Below are 21,986 nucleotides of genomic sequence, written 5' to 3' on the forward strand. Positions count from 1 at the left end.
GGGCCACACTTGGAATTGGTAACATGTAAAGTGGCAAAGTTGAGACAGCTGTGCATGAACTGTGCACTCACAAACCCTCTCATCACGTCAAATTGTTAACTAGTAAACTGCATAGTAAACCATTGCAAAACTAGCACAAGGAACAATTTGAACAACATGAATATGTGTTTTTGGTTTACTTATATTTCATATCCAACCTTTATTGATGCAATCAAAAATTCCAGTTTTGTATTAAGTTTTAGTCATAACTTGTACTCCCGGGCTTGTTACATCTTGCAGAGTTCCGTCATGTGAACACAGAATGAATAAATTAACCTGGAATTCCGGCACTGACACAGCTATGAAAGCTGTGAAGATTTGCATCCATTGTATAGAAGCTGGATTTTTAGAGCCATGGCTTCCTGGTTCTCAGGATGTTAAAGGGTCGGTTCCTTGGTTTCTCATTTCTTGGGATGAATGGATGCTAAAGGGTCAGTTTAACCAAAGGGCCATGGGTTCTTGGTTCTTGGAATGGATGAATGGATGTTATAGGGTCGGTTTAACCAAAGGGGCACCGTTACTTAGTTCCTGGGATGGATAAATGTTATAGGGTCTGTTTCTTGGTTTCTTGGTTCTTGGAATGGATAAATGTTAAAGTGTCGGTTCAACAAAAGGAGATATTCCAGTTACAGGTAAAGCTTTGTGGGCTGAATCCGTTTTTTGGTTCACTGATACCCCAAATGGAAGGTTCCCCTGATGTGATTCCCAATTCTGTTCAAGCCCACCTTGACATTTTGGGTTTTCTAGCTTTTCCTGTTGCATTCTGCATAATACAAAATACACACAGGGCTAAAACTCCTCATAATGGACATACCAGGTGTACAAACGTTGGAGAGCTCACTAATAGAGGAGGGGATTTAAATCTCCACCATCTACCAAAAAGTAAAATGTGGACTTGCTCCTAAAAGCAGACACATCACTTAGTACAACTTGTCTTAGATTCTGTTATACATATATATTGCATACTGGGATATGATAGGAGCTGGATATGTGATCATGTATCCAGGAAAATGATTTTAGATTCAAGAGGGAATTTAGGTAGGGATAAAAATTGGCAAACTTTACCTAAATATTATTCCCCAGGTACCCTTAGCTTACATGTAACCAAATGCATATGGTCAGGTGACTAAATTAGGGTTCAAATGGCCCATAAGTAAGTTGGCCACACAGAGACAGTTCCAAGCCCAAACTTGGCTCTGGAAAGGACGGCCATGTAAATATAACCCTTGGCATAAAAATAAGCACTTGGCATAAACCAATAATTTGCAAATTAGCAAACAAGAATTTGCAGATCATCAATGCAAAAAAAAATTAACTTTATTTTTTCATATTTTTTTCGGGATGTCTTATTACTCCTAAAACGGAGAGATCCTAAACAGTGTGGAAATGGTCAATTTTTTAGAATTTTTTAGACAGCAATTTGGAAAACAGGATGTTTTCAGCAAGAATGAGAGGAAGAGAGTGAGGAATGAGCAGAGCCGGCAGGAGCAGCAGGACCCACTATCTCCAATAACACAGTAAAATGTGACCCGTCTTCCTGACCTCTTCACTCTCTGAGCTGCCGGCCCCACGTTACCCCAGCCAAACTACGTCATGGCAGCAGCAGTGTGGGCAAGGCGCAGCTGTTAAAAGTGTGACTCTTGTTTCCTGTCTCCTTCCTGACTTAGGTAGAAAAAAAACTCCACAATTGCAACAACAAAAGCCTCTGCTCTCTATCCAGACTGCAGGGGATTAGCCAAATTGTTTCAAGACTTTCCATAGATTTCATGCAGAAATCTTTCAACATGGAAAAGAAAACACCCCGAGGGTATTGATTGTTTGGGAAGCCGGTTGGATGTCGGCTGTAGTGAATTGGGGAATGGTCCAATTTCACAGTCTGGAACTTAGATTTGACCTCAAGTGTAGGGAGAAGTTTAAGAGCTGCTACAGATTTTTTTTCTTAAGTATTCAGAGCCAGATCCTTAACTATTTCAGATGTATTCAATAGCATATCCTGGAGAACAATGGTGAAGGTAACGCACAACAGTTTCTGGTCCCCTAATTCTGCCTGGGCCATTACCTTTCCCTTATTAAGGGACAGCAGGGAGCCTACAATGGGACTGGTTGAGAAAGTTTTGGCACATTCACATAGTGAGTTTTTAGAAATTGGTGCACTATAACTGGAAAAAATCTAAAACAGAAGCTGGATTAATAGGCACTGTCTTGGGCCATATTGGAGGAAAGAACAATGGATCAGGGAGAAGGGTAAGTAATATTCCGAGTGGGAATTCCAAGTTCAGTATTTGCATGCATATGACTGCAGAATAAAGTTACCCAAATGGGTACTTAGGATAAAGCTGGGCACCAAAGATGCTGACCATGGTGGCACCATCTTCCAGACCCTTTGAGAATTCAAATTCACAGCTCTACCCCAAGATATCAATGAGCATCCTTTGAGCAATAACTAAATCTCTAGAAGCAGGGTCAGAAAGATGGTGGCACCAAGGTCAATGATCCATTAATCAAGCAACGTCCTTGTGTAAATTTTATTTTTACGAATAACTTTTTATTTTGAAAATTTTTGAAGGGAATCTTTAGGTAAAAATAATATTCCTCTATGTCCCATGGAGTTAATAAAAATGCTGCATCGAAAAGACGTAGGGTCAGGCCATGCTGCTCACACTTCGAAGCGTCTGCTGAGCGCGCCCAGGCCAGCGACACCTTTGCCGTATTCCTCAATGCGGTCCTTATCCCCGGCCTCTCAGCAAAGTTTAAACACATAACTCAGAGGGTAACATGACAGCTTGGCAACTGTCTGCGGGATTTTATTTCCAGGGACACCAAGCGGAGGCCGGCACATGTTCCTTGCAGGATAAATACGGGTTTGTTCAGCTGATTTACTCCCGTTAATTAGCTTCTGGAGGAATGTGGAAAATGTGTTTGCCAGGATGTTAGGGAAAATATTTACCATCTCACTTCATATTCAGTCTTTTTTTTTTTTTTTTGCTTTCCCCCCCTAAGCATCACATAATAAAACTTACTTTTTTTTCATCAAGGTATTAGCATCCGGAATACTGCAAAGTATTCTGGGTACATGCCTGCACACACAGCTCCAAGCTTTTCAATATATATAAAGGCAACTGCAGCCTGGTTTAAGGATTATGGAAGTTTAAAAATAATAAAATAACTTTTTTAATCTACCTAAACTTTAAAATCTACTTAAAGTTCATTATGTTTTCTTATGTATTATAAGTACCAAAAAAACCTGGCACCATAACAAATACCAGCATATTTTTTATTATGTTTTACCTTGCATTTATTTTCCCGCATTACAGAATTTCCTGGCGTCGCATGTTCAACTATTTGACCTTTATAAAAAAAAAATAAAAAAATGACTAAGTTTTGTGATCACTTTGTCGCTGTGGATGTCATTGTCTACTGAAGTAGTCAGGAAGGAAACTGGAGGCATCGAGAGGACACAATAGATAGTTGGAACTGCGTAAATTACTTCCTCCGTAGTCCCTTAACATACCCAAAAAAATCGTAATAAGGAACTAATTAGACATTTGCCTAGGAGCTGCTCCAGTTTAGAGGAAAAGTGAAGAGAAACTGAGTAAGTTACTGGTTTTGTTTTTTTATCATTTAACACAACAGGCTGGACAGAAGAAGTTGGAAGCTGTCCAAGCTCGTTGCTGCTGAGTCCAAAAAGTGTTACTGTTTGGATTCAAAAATTTCAAAAAACTCCTGCATTCAATTCAATTCCCTCCAAAACTCTTCTCACTGTTCAAGCTAATCCTGACAACCAGCCGCTGGTGGGAATCAGACTGCCTGCTGCGTGTAGTTAAAGGATCACAATCCTTTATTTTGCCAACCAAGCAAAGTAAATTTCAATATTCCGAATCCAAATTCAGACAACCTTACTTAGACCAAACTGTGGCAAATTTGGCCAACAATATCGGCACCAGTCGCAGGAAAATAAAATTACAACTCGTAACCCAGTATGCAAATGTGGATTTGTTTTTCATTGCCGCATAATGACAAAAACTCAGCAGGAAACAATTCTTAATTGTATTAAAAGTGAATCTGTGCCCGAGTTATACACAAGCAAGCACTTAAAAACAAAGTCGCATCATTTATCTCTGTATCTATAAGCATTTTGGAAAAAAATAGATTATAATTAAGGTTTATTTTTTCATTGGAAGAATATGAATGGCCTGCCAGTCTTTTGTTATAAACAACAAGCAGGTGTTAGAAATTGACCAAAACCTAATTCTGTGTTGTGATTTTTGATGATTCTGTAGAACCTCTGAGAAGCCGCTGGAGAGGTCAGAGGAGGCTTGTTTTAAACTCCAAAAATTGCTAAGGTTAAACAATACTCTGCCCTGAAGGAAGTTTTTTCTTCAACTGATTTACATGGTGGAATTAATGCACCTCTCACCATACGTCTTGGCCCCAGTCATAGACCCCAAGTCATGTCTTTGCTTCCTTCTTCTCCAGGCAATTTATAAAACACAGCCCCCGGCTTCATTTTATGGAGGTCAGAACAAGATGGAGGTAAATACAACCTAAACTTCGGGGTCAATAAGACTTGCAGCTCATATATCCAAGCAGCCCAGAAGAACAATGGCAGATGTCCAAAAACATTAAAAATAGGGAACAAAAGTTTTGGTAATAGAAATAATTTTATGATGACGAAATGATCTTTTTTATCATTATTTGCTGCACGTCAAACTCTTTGTGCAATAAAACCACACGCTTGGGGCACCACAAAATTTTCATCCAGTTCCTCTCTAGGTACTTTTTTTTAAATGATCCAACTTATGACCTCTAGAACAAAAGGGACAAAATGTTTGCTCCATCCCTGCAACTTTTATTACAATTCCAGTTAGCGTAAACCAATCTGCCCACTTTCCTGGAGAATCTACCGGGTGACGCTCAAAACGCCACAACAAACAGGAAACTGTCAGGGCAAACAATGGAAGGCAACGTGACATTGGTACTGATACCCAACAAAGGGTGATTATTTTGTACAGAGACCCTCGGAGTACGTGTATCTCCGCTAATTGACACAAGGCTTTCTAAACAAAGGAAGTTCTGTTGGAAACAAAGGGACATGGCACTTCTGTCATCAAGAGGGGCAAAGCTGTCATTGATGTCCCTTCGGCATGGTGAAAACACACGTACGAAGATCCACCTAATGTCCCCTATCACTCAATTATATTGGGCCCCGCGCCAACAGCCTATGTGCCTCAGCGCACAGTTCAGCGGGGATCGCCTGTTCCGTTTGACTGCCAATGGAGATGGTTTTGCCCACTTGTACGTGACTCTTCTCTTATTCCTGCCAAATTGTTTAGTCTTTCCATTACTGTACGCTAGCTGCTTCTATATGATTTGTCTTGAAGATAACAAAGCCTTTCAGGAACACGAGCCCATTAAGTCATTCATCGGATCAAAAAAAGAAACTTCATTTCCTTCGCCAACAAAGGGCATCATCCGTCTTCGTAATGCGGCCTTCCTTAACCTCAAGTGTAAAATTGGCCTGTTCACGACCTGACTGGGGCTATTAAGATAACTCTGTTAGGACTGTTCGGCTTATATTAGAGTTCTGTAGTCTAGGTCTTAATTTCCTACATAGGATTCTATCACTCCATTCTAATAATAAAATTAGCTAGACATACTTAATTATTATTTTTTTTTACCAGACTACAGGTTCAAAGCTATTAAAATTATTATTAAAGAATTTATTAAGCCATTTTTTTATTATATTGTTTATATAGGAGGAGATATTTTTGATCACTCATACTCTGTCTCTGCTCTGTAATCATTAATCCATAATTAAATGTATTCTTTCAATACAAGTAGTGCAAGTTCTTGAATCTGACCAAGTACAAGGCTTTGCATAGCAGTGCAAAGTACAAAAGGAAGAAGCAATACTGGCAGGAAGCAGAATGACAGATGAGCCCATCATTGTCCTGATTCTGTATTTACTATCAGATGGATGTGGGTTCGGGACAATCTGGGCTCAGCGAAAGTGGGTTGGATGATGCTGGCCATTTGACTGGTGACATCTAGTGGCAGAAAACAGTACTGCAGGGGAAGCTTTGAATGATCAAAAGCTTGTTATGTTATTTTATACTTTAGTTGGCTTTTTTTCTTTTATATACCACATATGGCATTATTTGGTTTTGCAGGAGATCCCCTTTAAACACAGCTGTGACCCCATTAGAAAACTTTCTCTTTGTGTTCTTTTACATACAAAGTGGCAAACAGCTGTGTTTAGACTGAAGTACTGAATCTCAAGACATTAGTCAGCTCTGTGTGGGAAAGCGTAGCGTCTGGTAAAACTTTGCATAACTTGCCACGCTGTGCGTCAAATACATTAACCTCATTACGTACGACACCACCTTCTCCTCATCCAAAAACCTTTTTACACCCAGAATAAAATGTCAGAGTGGTCACCACTTAGGGGAAGTTACCTGCAGTCCTAAATATCATCAAAAATGCATAAAAGGTCAGGTTATTTGTTTCCTGGTGGGGGCGCTGTGCTGTTTCACTCTACCTATTCCTGGTTCTTTTGAGTTTGCAGACCACAAAGGATAAAAGAGACCCCCCCATCGGGGGGCGCATTTCTCCGGCAACCCACTGAAAACTGGGATCTTAGGAGCGGACGGATTCTTTTCATTTTCGTGTCCTGGTTTGGGGAAGGTCACTGGTTGTCAGTCAGAGAATTCATCTTTCTTCTGCAAAAGTTTTGCAGAAAACGATTAACGTCATCAGAAAGCCACACAAACCATAAAATGAGAAGTCTGCTAACCGCTTCCTGTCAGTAATGCCGGTGATTATGTAAAGTGTGTGGATCCAAGCTCGGGGCTTCATGAAACGATACCAGATCAAACGGACGCTGCACATCTGTTTATTTTTTTTTTCTTCTGTAGTTGAATGTGTAGGTTGTAAGCCAGCCGCAGAATATAGGAGAAACTTGTTAAAGATATGAGGCAGGGCTACTCCGGAGTGTGCTGTCCTGTCTATGCATTCTCCATAGTTACTGCAGCCACCCTATGGGATTTAGGCTACCCCTTTTAGTGCTCCTTCTTCCCCCAAACGAGGATCTGTACCCCTTCCAGGTCATGGGATGATGCACGGGGTCCTGTTAAATCGTTTGGCGGCGCTTGATGCAAGAAGCAGCTTGCAAGGCAATGTGTTAAAGGGACGATTCTATCCTGCACTCACTGTAGGTTCTCAGTGTTCTGCATTGAAAAACACTCATTGCCATTCAACTCAGTAAACCGAGGACACCTTGTGGCGAAGAACAGGTACTGCTGAATATATGTCAGTATTGCAGCCACAGTCTATTATTCCAGAGTTAGGTTTTATTTCCAAAAACTTTTTGAAATCTGCACCTTTCATTTAAAGAATAACCGGCATCCTTGTTATGACAGCTCAACCTTTCACATGAATCCCCAAACTGAATTATTTAACACGGGGCCAAAAATAATAGCTGCAAGTATTCCAAAATCTGCATCCTTAGCATCTACCCAACTTATACAGAGACTATAAGTGGCCGGTCTGCACATTACAATGTATCCAGTTTATTGTCCTGGAATAATTGTTTTAGTACTTGTAATGTTAGCCGTGCTGATTTCCAGTCTGATTGCACAATCTCTGTACATTCGTGTAGATTTACTAGTGCGACATGACATTTCTATCCAATTATTTACATCCTCCAGCTCTTAAAAATAATAGCAACCAATGAGGCTTTCCTTTACATCCAAAACTGCACCTGGACAAAGACAGCTTCATTCTGATTGGCTCCACCTTTTGTTTTTATAACAATATAAAGATAAAACCTGTTTTTCCCCCCTCCCTTTCATGCCGTCGGTGTCATCTTCATTTAGACAAGAATTCATTGAATAAAAATTCACACGAAATTGCCTGCTGAGCCTTGCAAACAACAAATGGTGACCTTTCCCTGTGGGCATCTCCAGCAAATGGCAGCAACGTGATTCCCGAAAAGAGATGCACGGTCACTGGGTGAACGGGGTATTTATATGCTTGCCATTCACAAATGTGAAAACACAAGAGCCTATTATAAGAAGAAGAATGGAAAGTGATGTTTATGATTTCAAAAAAGAATATTGATAAAATCAATAATAGAAAAATAGGAATATTTATAAAAAATAAATAAACATAATGGTGGTAATGCCAAGAGAAATAAGTGGGGGTTTCTATATATTGTGTCCCTTCCAAAGGCTACAATACATACCACCTCTCCATATCTCTCCTCCTATTGTGTGATACTTCCCCCACCTCTTAGATTGTAAGCTCTTCAGGGCAGGGTCCTCCCCTTCTCCTGTGTCACTGTCTGTATCTGTTGCATCCCCTATTTAATGTACAGCGCTGCGTAATATATTGGCGCTATATAAATCCTGGTTAAAATATTATTATAATTGCACAAATGCCTATTATTGCATGGGTGCATTGTGCAGCATCGGCACGTATTGAGCGGCGCCCTTATGCGCATACTCAGTGGTGATGCATGTGCGCTACAGATCCGCTATAGATTGGCTGTATTTCCAAAAATTGCAAACTTAAAATGGACTGCCCCAATGCAATGTCAATGCATGCATAAATATGAATCAGGAAATATAAGCTGCATAACTCATACACAATTTCTTTTATTCCAGGAATTTGGTAGATTGTAAGCTCTTTGGGGCAGGGTCCTCTCCTCCTCCTGTGTCACTGTCTGTATCTGTCTGTCATTTGCAACCCCTATTTAATGTACAGCGCTACGTAACATGTTGGCACTATATAAATCCTGTTTATTAATAATAATAATAATAATAATATATAATAAAAAATAAATCCAATTCTCATGCTTTTCTTCCTCCAATGGCAGTGCAATGGTGACGCCCCATACCTGAGGATGTCGTTATATGATTATGAATCTCTATGGAAAAATTTCCAGAGATTCCTATAAATGCATTGCAAAAAAACTGGGTCAGCCACGCAGCGGAGAAGAATTTGGGACACTCGGTGATCCGCAGATAATGCACTGGCAGAATGCGCAATAAATATTCTTTGCATATAAGAAAGGGTTAATCATAAAGGGGATACCTTGGGATCCCACCGTGAGAATTCTTACAGGAACACCATATTTAATGAATGATTAAATCCTGTACAGTACATGAGGACCATGTGATGCAGTTGCCATGGGAACAGAATATTCCTTAAACGGCGAAGCCGCGCTGCTTGGATTTGCACACTGCATCTCTAGGTTTCCCACGAATAGAGCAGATCGGGGAGGGGGGACGCGGGGGTGATGTCATCCCCTCGCTTGCTGAATTATTTAACACAGGACAAAAAACAAAAGCTGTATCCCAAAATCTGCATCCCTGGCATCTTCCTGACTCAAATTGTCCCATCAGTATTATAAATTTGCAGGAAATAACTTGCAAAAAGCAGTGATTGTAGATTGCAAGCTCCTAGATTGTAAGCTCTTCGGGGCAGAGTCCTCTCCTCTGTCTGTCATTTGCAACCCCTATTTAATGTGTAATATGTTGGCGCTATATAATAATAATTAAGGTGCTGCAACCAGTGTGCTGGAATCAGATGAACATTAGTTGCTGTGGGTTGCAGCATTCACTCCACTCTGCATGGTGAATAAGCATAAATGTGAATAATATGAGCGCTACAAAAATAGCCTGCAAATCACAAGCAGAAATTATTCCAATTGAATTATATAATAAATATCCCTTTGGATTATATAAACATTTTGGAGGGGTTGGTCATAAGGCTGCACTTTAAAATCTCAAAATCATTCATAATCCCTTTTTTTGCAGCAAGGGTTAAATGCCCAGGAAGATATGTGCCACCTCTGGGGGTGGCGATGCTGTATTCAATTATGCAGGGGCTTCCACCATCTTAATCTTCTCCCTGTTCGGAGAGATGGTGCACTAAGACTGACAGCCCCCCCTCCTTTTCTTTTCACCAACGCTGAATAATTGTCACTTCAGCGGCTTGCTCAGCTGAGCGCGACTAATGTGAAGCAGAGAAGCCCCCACTAGATCCAGCCTTGCTGATGGGCACTGAGGGCTTGCACTTGGACAGCTGCCTGTGCGGTCTTTGTGTTCTCCCTGCCCACAGTTTGTGCTCGTCTACCATGGAATCCAGGGGCTCTCTTCTTTTGGTGACGGCACCCTTCGGAGCCTTAGGATTGTGTCCCAGCGGCTGATCCATGAAAGCCACCCCAGGATCCCCATAATCCATCCGGAATTCCTTTGTATGACATCTGGATTTGCAAGGGATCTGCTTTCCATTCTGGGGAAGATTCCAAAATGCCTGAGGCTAATTATTTACTGTCCGTCTCTTGGGGCTACATCAAGGTGAGTTCAGAAAATTTTGGATCACCTCCGCCAACGTGATCCATTTTTTTTATCCTTTGCATGGACGAGATTCGATATCTGTTAATGGTTTGGGGTGTCTGGAAGTTTGGGAAATAATTAGGTCATGGACAATGTAGACCTCGCATTCTTGTGCACCCATCAAGCAGGATAGCGCGGTGTATTTTTAGAAGAAATAACGGATTGTGCGCTTGGGTTTTTTTTTATGCCTTGTCGTCCATTTCAGATTGGTGCTGTTGATGTGTTTTCCAAGCAGAATGCTTAATCAGGGGCCCGCAGGTGATAATTGAATCTGGATCTTCTTCACTAAGTGACGTTATGTGATTGTGCATAGAAATTAGGAATTTGCATTACAATCTCTGTATTATTTTTTTTTTATTATATAACATTAGTATGCTCACGTGATGCCTCTGCATTCATCTGTTACAAAGCCATTAAGAAGTTTATTCTGTAGGAAATGAGCTTTGATGAATGTTACTCTGTGTCCATGCATTCGAAAGGTGTTTAAAACCTACGTCAGAGATTAAAAAATGCACATTGACTCTGCACCTTGGCTCTGGAGCCCCCATAACCTGTTTAACACATAATGAAATCCCCTTTTATAATGATATTGAGATATGGAGAGCTTGGGTTTTAATATCATTTTGGTTTTCTTTTCTTACAGTTCAAGAGGATGCTGAATCGGGAGCTGACCCACCTCTCGGAGATGAGCCGATCGGGCAATCAGGTGTCTGAATACATCTCCAGCACATTCTTGGGTAAGGGCGCTTTGATTTGCTGCATACCCACAATCCTTTGCTGAGTTGACACAGCTCTTGTTAAATGACCATGATTACATGGCTGCAGGCAGGTGCGCCTGTTTGTTCGGATGGAATTCCTGGGGAACTCCCTTTGAAGACGCATTTGTTTTGGGCAGGAGATGTGTGCTGGCCATTATTAGGCAGTAAAAAAGGATATAAAATAAAAACATTTCTAGATCATCAAACGCAATTTGTATCAAAACTGACCGATTAACATTATCTGACCCTCACCATGATCATATAAATCCAGTGGTCATATGGCCATATACAGGTGGGAAAAGAACAAAATTGGCTGCAGATTAGCATTGAGAATTCTGACTGCAGGTCATAATGCAAAATAAGCATCCCCTTATTTGAGTCAAATTTTTCAATTTCAAGAGCATCGGCACAAACTTTTAGGGTATCAGATAAACCCAAATATAGTAAATGGCCCAATCAATCCTCTTTGAGTCCCTAGACTATTGCGTAATAGTTACGTAATAGGTGGACACCTTTTGGCCCTGACCCATAGGATATAAAATACTTATTATTCCACATCCATATTCTGACATCCGTGTGGTGTCTAAGCTTTGTGACCTGCACAATATTCCCAAAAATGATCCTATCAGGTCACCAAGAACCACAAACCATCAAGGATATAGAAGCCACAGGTTCTTGGTGACTTTGCCAATTGGATAAAGGTCTTTTTATGGCTACATCTGCTGTTTATTGTAGACGGGTACTCTATTTTAGGATAATAATATCTATTGTATATTGGATGTTGTAGGTATGTACATACAGGAGGCTCTCAAGGCTCTGATGAATCTAATGACATTGGCCATACAGGGAATCCCCTCCGCTAATAGGATTTACTGGAGCAAGCATTGGTAGGGACTTCCCATAGCAAAACAATGATGAAAGCATGTGGATGGACTGCTGTTGCTGGGCATATAGACCAATGAGAACCTCTATCCAGCATTACTGGGAGAGAGTTGGCACCCCATAATGGAGAATGCATGAGCAAGGACAATGATGTTTTTACATATAAATCCATGCATAAAATTTTAGTTTGCATGAGATTTCGGTTTAAATCTACTTTGAGCTGCCCTGACGGCTTTACTACATACCAGTTTATATATAACAATGAAGAAAGGGAGAAACTAGTTGCTATAGGAAACTTGCATTTTCCAGCTGCCTGAGCATCCACTGGATATAAATCTAGGCCAAGCAAAAAACAGGTCATTTTCTGCATCATTTATGGGATATAACACAATCACATACTTCTTACTCTATTGCACGGAAACTATTTAGCAAAATTGCATAGGAAACTGCCAAACTGGCCATATTTCAGAGGAGGAAGGAGTGGTTTGGTGGGAATCGCCTCTTTCGTGTGGAAATGACTGAAGGTTTCACACTTCCAGGAGGAGATTCCAGACAGAAGCTGCTCGTCAATCCTCCCAGTGAATGCGGCAGCCCACAGGGAAACACCTATTAGTGTCAAAATGATGGCGCAAGTGAATAATAGCTGCCTGTATTATCCTACACCCCACTCCAGACACAGCTGCACTTCGCCTCAATTATTTTCCATTGTGCAGGAGCTTCAATTAAGCTGAGAATAGCGAGCGCATGTCTGAGGCTCGAGGAAAAAAAAAAACGGTCAAGAGGAGGTGGTGGGAAGACGGAATAACCTACTTTTATCCAAACTTAATAGATTCTGCACTAAAAACAATCCTTTCGCTGATGGAGTTCACGCATGGATTTTTTAACTCTATCAAACCATGCTAATGCCACCTTTTAGCACAAAATCCTGCAAAAAGCTTGGAGGGATTTTTAAGCTTCAATTTTTTAACCAACAATCTGTACCATCAATCAAATCCATTGGAGAAGAAAAATTTGTGCAAAGATTGGTGTACCTGAGTTGCAAACTTTGGGGATTTTCTCTGTGCTTGTATGCTTCCCTTGTTTTTTTTTATTTTTATGAATGCCAGTTTTTTTTAAAAAAGAAGCAGTTATTTATGCAATAGGCTCTAAATTGATTTTTATTGGTCAAAAATGTCAACAGATGTAGGTAGCATGGGGATATATAAGCCTTCTAGGCTTGTTTCAAGGTTTCATTAGACAGCATTGGACTATGCATGCAATTCTTGATCATCCAACAAACATCCTTATGGAAGATTATCTTACATACATGTACGTTGTCCATGCCAATGGAGAATGGAGGGGCAGCTATTCTTTCCCCAATCAGGCTTGGCCCAGGGTTATGGACACGCCAGGCAAATATTTAATCAACAGTACCTGTAAGTCTTTGATGACCCCATCCAAACCTATTTCATGGTACACAGTATGAGTTGGAGAATATGGTTTTCCCAAACTTTAAAACAAAGAAGATTGTAAGCCTTTAGGGTTGGAATTAAAACATTTTGACCATTTTTTTATCATGTTTTATCCATGTCATACAAATATTTTCATATTCATTCAATATATTTAACATACACATGCTTTTGTTTTCACAGACAAGCAGAACGATGTGGAGATCCCGTCCCCAACACAGAAAGACCGTGAGAAGAAGAAGCGACATCAGTTAATGACTCAGATTAGCGGAGTGAAGAAGTTGATGCATAGTTCCAGCCTCAACAACACAAGCATGTCCCGGTTCGGAGTCAAGACGGAACATGAGGACTTGCTGTCTAAAGTACGAATGGATTTTATGTTTTATAATATAATATGATGGACATTGATAACAGATTGGGAAAAAAATATGCCATGGCCCCTGGTGGGGACTAATACTGAGCGGCAGCTGTGCTTGGCCAGACCACTTGACACTTTGGTAACCTTTAAAGACTTGACAAGAGGCCATGAATAGGTGCTGCTCTAATAAACAGATGACGCCGGTCATAAAGAATGCTTTGTAAACATGCAGAATCCATTCGGTTTCTAATGTAAAGCCACCATGTAACCCCATAGGCTGCTATATCTTGACTTATAGACTAGCACTGGGTTTGGTAAAGCTGAACTGCAGCTGAGAAAAGTCTGTGCTGCGTACCAAAGTTATGCAAAACTTAGAAATACATTGACAGATATACAAATCATTTGATGGATAAAACAGCTCCCATAAAGAAGCTCATCACATCATTTAGCTGTTTGCATGGAGTTTAGCTCTAAATCAGTTTATAATACTATGCTGTTGCATTTGAATTATTTGCTATCTGCATTTTGTTAATTTCTGTTCAATTCTTTTTTTCAGGAATTGGAAGACCTAAACAAATGGGGACTTAACATCTTCAAGGTTTCAGCCTATTCTTGCAATAGACCACTGACCTGCATCATGTATGCTATATTCCAGGTCAGTATCAAGAATAATTTCTGGAGTGGAAATGTCTTTTTCCTTTATTTATGCAAAGAAATATTATTTTCTACCGTTTAGTAAGCTGAAATCTATCTGCTATTTTCTTAACAGGAGAGAGATCTGCTGAAGACATTTAAAATTCCCACAGACACACTAATCACCTATACAATGACCTTAGAAGATCACTACCACTCGGACGTTGCCTATCATAACAGTCTCCATGCTGCTGATGTCACACAGTCCACTCATGTACTCCTTTCCACTCCAGCTCTGGATGTAAGTAGTGGGAAAGCCAAGGGAAATGGGCCAAGGAGTGGGAATCACTTCACAGTTTGATATTTAGAGGGTTTTTTGTGGTGTCCCATTGTGGAGATATGGCTATAGATACAACAGAAATCAAAGGGAATGTCACTGGAACAAGTGTCCCCATTGGAAATGTTCTTCTCTGTTCCTGTCCTTGTGTCAAATGAAAAAATTAAAACCTTTAGATACATTTTAGGAGTTCAAAGATCATGAAAGCAATAGTGAACATAACTAAAGCACCTACTAATTGAACATCACTAACCCATATTGACCATATTGGAGTTTAGAGGTGACTGTTCAAAAAGAGGATAGAGCTGCTAAACCAACACAGCTACCCCTTCTCACATTATTTTCCATAATTCTCTGTTATTATAAACTTGAAGTTAGTGCCATGGCACCAGTTGACCTTCAGGCCAGACGTGGCCGGTCACCAATGCACACCATGACATCTGCCTGTGGTTGCTCACATCAATGGGGTGAAGGTACTGAAGGTCTCCATCCCATATTTTTGCCTAGTTTTGTATTTATTATCTGCCAGCCTTGCATATACATTTGAGTAGAAAGTTTTGATTTGAAACTAATTGTTGTTTGATTTTTTTTTCAGGCTGTCTTTACTGACTTGGAAGTCCTTGCTGCAATTTTTGCAGCTGCCATTCATGACGTAGACCATCCAGGAGTCTCCAATCAATTCCTAATCAATACAAGTAAGTCCCACTTGCATCTTTGAAAGATTATGAAGAGAATGATCCATTTAAGGTTCAGTTATGGGCATGGTAGATCCATATTACATCCATTGGGACTATGTTATGACCAATGTCCTTTTGGGATAGCTTTGGCTATTCTGAGATTTTATTCTGTAGGCCACGGGGAAGTAAATTCTTCCAAGCAGAGCATTACAATTATAATTGACTATCAAAGATGTGAAAAGATCACTAAATTGTATTTTTTTACTTCCAGATTCTGAACTTGCACTTATGTACAATGATGAGTCTGTCCTGGAGAATCACCACTTGGCTGTTGGATTTAAGTTGCTGCAGGAGGAAAATTGTGACATTTTTCAGAACCTCACGAAGAAGCAGAGGCAATCACTCAGGAAAATGGTCATCGACATGGTAAGAATCTATGATATTAAAATTGTTGAGGGTGCTGAGGTTTCAGATGGGTTGGAAGTGGGTGGATGAGACAGCCTAGAAGTGGTTGGGAGGATATGATGATCTGAATGTTGTGAAGGAATGTGACCGGCAAAAGGGGGAAGAGGGGTTGAGACATGTTTTTGTGGCTTTAAGTTTCCTAAAAACTCTGTAGACTTTGCGGCAAGTTTTTTTTAAATTTATATATAAATAATTGCCTAAAGTCCACCCTCATCATGCAAATATTTGAAATATTTGGTCACCACAAGCACAGAATATTTTTATATTCATTTTATTCCTTTTTTTTAGGTGCTTGCTACAGACATGTCCAAACACATGAGCCTGTTGGCCGACCTGAAGACTATGGTGGAAACCAAGAAGGTTACCAGTTCTGGTGTTCTTCTTTTAGACAACTACACTGACCGCATACAGGTATGTTAGGAAACGAACCAATAATATCCTAGTATTTTCATCTGATTTCTTTATCCTTATTATTCTGACCCAAGCACCTGCTATACTAAAAGGGTTTGTTCAATCAAACTTATACTTTGGTTTTTGGTGGTATTAAATCATTTTGGCATTTAGTATAACCCCTGAGGAGTGGCCTGTGTGATTGGGTTCTCAGGGCTACACATCTTTGGTGATTATTACAATGAAGTTCTGCTCCACCTGATTTCAAAGTTGCCTGATGCTAATAAGGACATAAAAGTAGAACAGAAAGCACTCCAAGGTTGGAAGGAATAGAAGAGGAAACTATGGCAGGGAGATCACACCAAGAGAGACATAACAATCCAAAGGGTGGCTCATTCCACCTGGCTCTTTTTTGGTGAAGTACCGATTTTGGATAGACTGGCCATTGAACTAGGCCTGGAAAATTTTGCTTATAAACCTTTGAATGGTAATAAATATTCTCTTAATTTTTAATACCATCTGAAAAGGCCACTGTATTTGGTGTTCATACCAACCAATGAGATTATCTCCCTTATTTTTGTAAAATAAAAAAAGGATTTCTTCTATTTGGGCAACACAAACAAAGTATTCTTGTGTAATAAATGGTTATTAAGGTAATGGGTTCTGGAATATGACTGTTCCATGACATAGGTAGCTAAGCAATCTCTTTTAGAAGATCTTCTGTGGCGCCAGGCAGATTTGGATCTACAGAGAGACGTTTCCTCCTAGAACAAGAGCAGAAATTATCCCAGGATTTCATAAATCACACCAGCAGGATTAGCTGACAATGGGCCATTCAGCCAGTACAACCCAGTGACTGCCAGCCTAAGATGTAATTGGCAAATCCTCTTCTTTAGAAAGTGATGTACACATGTACACATTTAACAAAATATAAACAAATGGATTTCAGAGAATTAAAAAAAATGCAGAAAAACTTTTTTTAGGCTTGTGTTTAGAAGCTTTCTTTCTATGTTGTTGGAATGATGTAGAAAAAGTTGAGGTCTGTTACTGAACTTGTGGTCTTCTTCCCTACAGGTTCTCAGGAATATGGTGCACTGTGCAGATTTAAGCAATCCAACAAAATCTCTGGAGCTGTACCGGCAGTGGACAGATAGAATCATGGAAGAGTTCTTCCAGCAGGGAGACAAGGAACGAGAACGGGGCATGGAGATCAGCCCAATGTGTGACAAGCACACGGCTTCTGTGGAAAAATCACAGGTATGTTCCCTCACATTATTCCTTCATGCTACACAGTATATTAAAATACCTGTCCAGTCCAGATGATGATGAATTATGGTTGCTTGCACGACCATGGAATCATGGATCATGGAATTGGAGATCCATTCTAGTATTCTACATTTTGACAACAAATAAAGTTATTGATGTACAACAAAACTTTCCATTTCTAAAATTTTGCAACTTATTGCCCATTGCCATAACCCCAAGCAAATATTTCAAATAAAAAAGCTAAAATGTAGAGATGAGAGATGATTTACCACCTTATGAGACAGGTTGGTGACTAGACTTTTATCAACTGCGGTTAACCAGTACAGCCTGGTCACCTCCCATCCTGCTATTGGACACTCAAGAGATAGCAAAGAAATGATGAAGGCATCACTTTCTCCTTTTTTAACATGTTCTGGGTCAGCACAACTGGTTCTCTTCCAATATAGTGCAGGTGTACAGAGAATTGCAAGAAGCTGGCACTAAGTTAAATTTAGATGTTTAGGTTGATTGTGTTTAAAAATTGCATTGTTTCAATTAAAAAATAATTGTTCTTTCTTTCCTAGGTCGGTTTCATCGACTACATTGTCCATCCTTTGTGGGAAACATGGGCAGACTTGGTCCAGCCTGATGCTCAGGATATTTTGGATACATTGGAGGACAATAGGAACTGGTACCAAAGCATGATACCTCAAAGCCCTTCTCCTCTTTTGGACGAGCAGGACAAGGACTGCCCGGGCGTGTCAGAAAAGTTCCACTTTGAACTGACTCTTGAAGAAGAAGATTCAGAAAGCCACGACAAGGATGGGGACTGTATCAGTTACTATAGCAGTACGAAAACGCTTCATATGGTCGATCCTGGAATCGAAGACTCTCCAGAGGGCGATGCAGAAATACTGACAGATGACACATCGCCTTTGGACACATAGGTCATGTTTTGAACAGGAACATTGAACCCAGGAGAACACATGCAGGCTGTCTTTGTTGACAAGCATGTCATCTTGATCTTAGGCCTTGGTTGAGAATGGCCAAGATCTTTGCAGCTGCTCGTCAGTGGAGTCGTGGCTGAAGGTGCCGAATTTAAAGATTGCTCAGGAAACTACCAAGTAATGTACGTTACTCTTCGGCATTGTTTTACAGGAGGGAGAAAAAAAGTGAGACGTGAATTCATGGACGTGTTTTTAAAACAGCATGAATGGTCGGAGAACTGTAGAAAACAAAGACACAAAACTGAGAGATTTTTTTGTTTCGTTTTTTTACCGTGAAATTTTGAAAACCTAAACCTAGTTAGAGGCTAGCAATGATTATTATTATTATTATCTGGTAGGTCTATGTCGAAACCCTGTCCAACTGTCCGAGGACGTGTGTGCCTTTTTTGTATAACTTCCATTGTCTGAAATGCCTAGTAATTACACAATATTTAGTGTAAACCGAACAAGGAAATAATTAACTTGTATATTTTAATTCTTTCTGGAAAGAAGCAGTCTTCCTTTATTGTGGCAATATATGTGACTTTATCGCAATTATTCAAAATCACAAAAAAAAAAAAAGAGAGACTATTTCTGTCTCCAATCATCGCCATTCTTACCATAAACCCAGTCATTTCATGATTTTTGTTTTTTATTTTTGTTTTTGCTTGATACAAAGATATCTGTGCGTAAGAGATTCGACAGAAAGCAACAATCTTTTTTTTTTTTTTTTAACGTGCATCCACTACATTTGACGATCGGAAGGCGGTGTGTTCTTGTAATGTGTATGACCACGTTCTGCATGTTTTTGTTTTTTTTGCAATACTTTTTGTCATCTATAAGCGAAACCCATTGTTTTTATCTTGCACTGCCTCAAGTCCTGACACGTACTTTTACTGTTTATAACAGTGTATTATTATTATTATAATTATTATTATGTAAATAATGTACTGTTTTCTAACTTATTAATTTATATAAATTAACATTGCCTGTCACTGGTGGTGTTGATGGTTTAGAAGAAAAGGAAAAAAACTCTACATCAGAGTTGATTTTTTTTTTCTTGCATAATTTGTTTTTATTAGAAATGTTTGCCTGAACAGTGACTCCCAAAAGACATACTGAACCCAGGGCTAGCACTAGGGGAGAACGATGAATAAATGCGCCATGGGACCGCAGTGCCCTGCAGGCATTGACGAACTACAAATTCCCCAAATGGGACATTCAGTTCTTCAATGGCGTCAGCGACTGCAAACCTCTCGAGTGCTTCACTATCGTTCTTGTATAAAATATCACAGACCCTGAAATATTTTAGCTGAAATTACATAGAAATGTGTTGTTCAAATCAATATTATTACTAAACGTCAATATTTTGCTTGTGTAAATTTTTTTATTGAGAAAAAAAAAGATGTATGCATTCTGAGAACTTATATCGGTCTCGGCTTGTGCAATGTTTGAAGTTTTTGGTCCGATTAGTGACCTGTCCATCGTGTCTGGAGTAAGTGCACTAACTTGTGCATGGCGTATGGGTCTGTATGTCTGTTGACACTGCATTGTTCCAGGTGTAGGCTCTTATTTTGACAGTTTCACACAAAGTATGTTAAAGTATTGTATATTGTGCTACGATGCATTCTTAAAAGAAAAAAAAAGTTTTTATATTAAGTGAATAAAAAGAAGAGCATGAAAAATCTAATGTTTGTAGCCTTGTTTATTTGATGATCGGATGTTCTATAGCAGTGGTCGCCAACCTTTTCAGACCTGCTATGTGCATGGAATCCGGACCGGGCATCCGCAAGGAGCCGTGTGTCACTCAAAGGGTAAGAGAGTTTCCCTATAGTGACGTTAGGATGCCAGAACCTGTCCAATCTCCCATCGCAGGTCTGAGCCACACGATGGGACAAGGTCAGCAGCTCCGGCCGGTGCTCACTAGGCGGGCGCACTTGGTGACCACTGTTCCATAGGTACCAAAAAATATCATATGTGGGTCATTCATGGAGGTGGACATGACCAATATAGTGGGTTTTGCTTCGCAGTGTGTAGCTTGTAGTGTGGTCCATATTCCCATCATTTTTTCCCATGTTTGGGAAAATATAGGGCCTGGGGGTACATTAAAGAGAAACCAGGACTATACCGTGATTATAAGCCCCATTAATGGTGTTTAATGCCCGTAATAATACTCTGTCTTTCATTGGTGTTCAAAGATTGCAAACCTAAGCAGAGGGTTTTATTTCATGCAACTTGTTTTGTATCGTATTACCACACACACAATGGATGCAGGAAATACGCTTTAGATTTGATCCTCTGTATTCGATATACACAATACTTTCGTGGATCAGTCTCCTAATTAATGATAAATTGAATGTGCTCATGCTCCAAAATACAATCAATCAGAAATTGACTGAAAAGTCTCAGAGAAGAACAGTCGCTATGGACCACGCATCTATTAGATGTGTACGCTACTTTCAACTTAAAATGTTTGCATTTACCAGCTATATAATAAACATAATGAAGTCTGTTCACACGCTGTTTTTTTTCTTCACAAGCAAAAGAATTTTTACAATTTGAGAGGAAATCCCATATTCGATAGCTGTCACTTTGACAGATGTCCCAATGCTAGAATCCCCCCACCCCCATTCCTGTTCTAATGAACCATAAAATGTTGGATTTCCCATCTCTTTCTGTCCTGATACGTTCACCAGTAGGAGTGTGAGTGGCAATCACATTGCTTCATTGCAGAAATTTTATAGGGACCTCCCAGCAACAAAAAAAAAAAAAGCTGTTACGCAAGACCCTAATTGCCATGGCAGCTGACGTCAAAAAGATGAGCAGTGAAAATGCAGATTCAGCACAGCATACAGAAATAAGCAGCGTAAAATAGGAAATGTATGGCATGCCACATAGAATGAAAGGGAATCTACAGCACAGAAGACAGAATGAGGTGGCGTGGAATATAAAATGTACAAGAAGACTTCAAGAATAGGCTGGTAAGCAATAGGGAAGATACAGTATGGCACAGGATAAAGGAAGAGTGGAATAGGGAATATACAGCATGGAACAGTAAAAGGGGCAATGGGACATAGGAAACATATAGCATGGCACAGGAAAGGGGCAGTGTGGAATAGGGAATATGTAGCATGGCACAGGAAAGGGGAAGAGTGAAATAAGGAACATGCAGCATGGCACAGGATAGGAGCAGTGTGGAATATAGCATGGCACAGGAATAGGGGCAGTGTGGAATAGGGAATATGTAGCATGGCACAGGAAAGGGGAATAAGTAGAATTGGGAATATATAGCATTTCTATCTTGTTGGTTGGACAATCCCTATATTTTAATATTTAAGTCTCCATTGCCACATCCCACTTTGTAATAC

General features: G+C 39.9%; 1 protein-coding gene across 4 annotated transcripts in view; it reads left to right on the forward strand.

Moving 5' to 3' along the window:
• PDE4B (phosphodiesterase 4B) overlaps positions 1 to 20,308 on the forward strand; it is a 219,740-nt gene extending 199,432 nt beyond the window's left edge. For 3 of the 4 annotated variants that reach the window (XM_072419412.1, XM_072419413.1, XM_072419414.1), the window contains 9 exons: positions 11,083 to 11,176; positions 13,711 to 13,889; positions 14,442 to 14,540; positions 14,655 to 14,819; positions 15,451 to 15,550; positions 15,804 to 15,958; positions 16,286 to 16,408; positions 17,462 to 17,644; positions 18,217 to 20,308. In XM_072419412.1, the coding sequence (XP_072275513.1) occupies positions 11,083 to 11,176; positions 13,711 to 13,889; positions 14,442 to 14,540; positions 14,655 to 14,819; positions 15,451 to 15,550; positions 15,804 to 15,958; positions 16,286 to 16,408; positions 17,462 to 17,644; positions 18,217 to 18,579 (1,461 nt within the window). In that variant the 3' untranslated portion in view covers positions 18,580 to 20,308. Of the gene's footprint in view, positions 1 to 9,990; positions 10,401 to 11,082; positions 11,177 to 13,710; positions 13,890 to 14,441; positions 14,541 to 14,654; positions 14,820 to 15,450; positions 15,551 to 15,803; positions 15,959 to 16,285; positions 16,409 to 17,461; positions 17,645 to 18,216 lie in introns of those variants that run through there. The other variant, XM_072419415.1, reaches the window with a different exon arrangement.
• Positions 20,309 to 21,986: the final 1,678 nt, after the last annotated feature.

The sequence above is a fragment of the Pyxicephalus adspersus genome, chromosome 8 (genome assembly GCF_032062135.1).
Source record: "Pyxicephalus adspersus chromosome 8, UCB_Pads_2.0, whole genome shotgun sequence".
Taxonomy (NCBI): domain Eukaryota; kingdom Metazoa; phylum Chordata; class Amphibia; order Anura; family Pyxicephalidae; genus Pyxicephalus; species Pyxicephalus adspersus.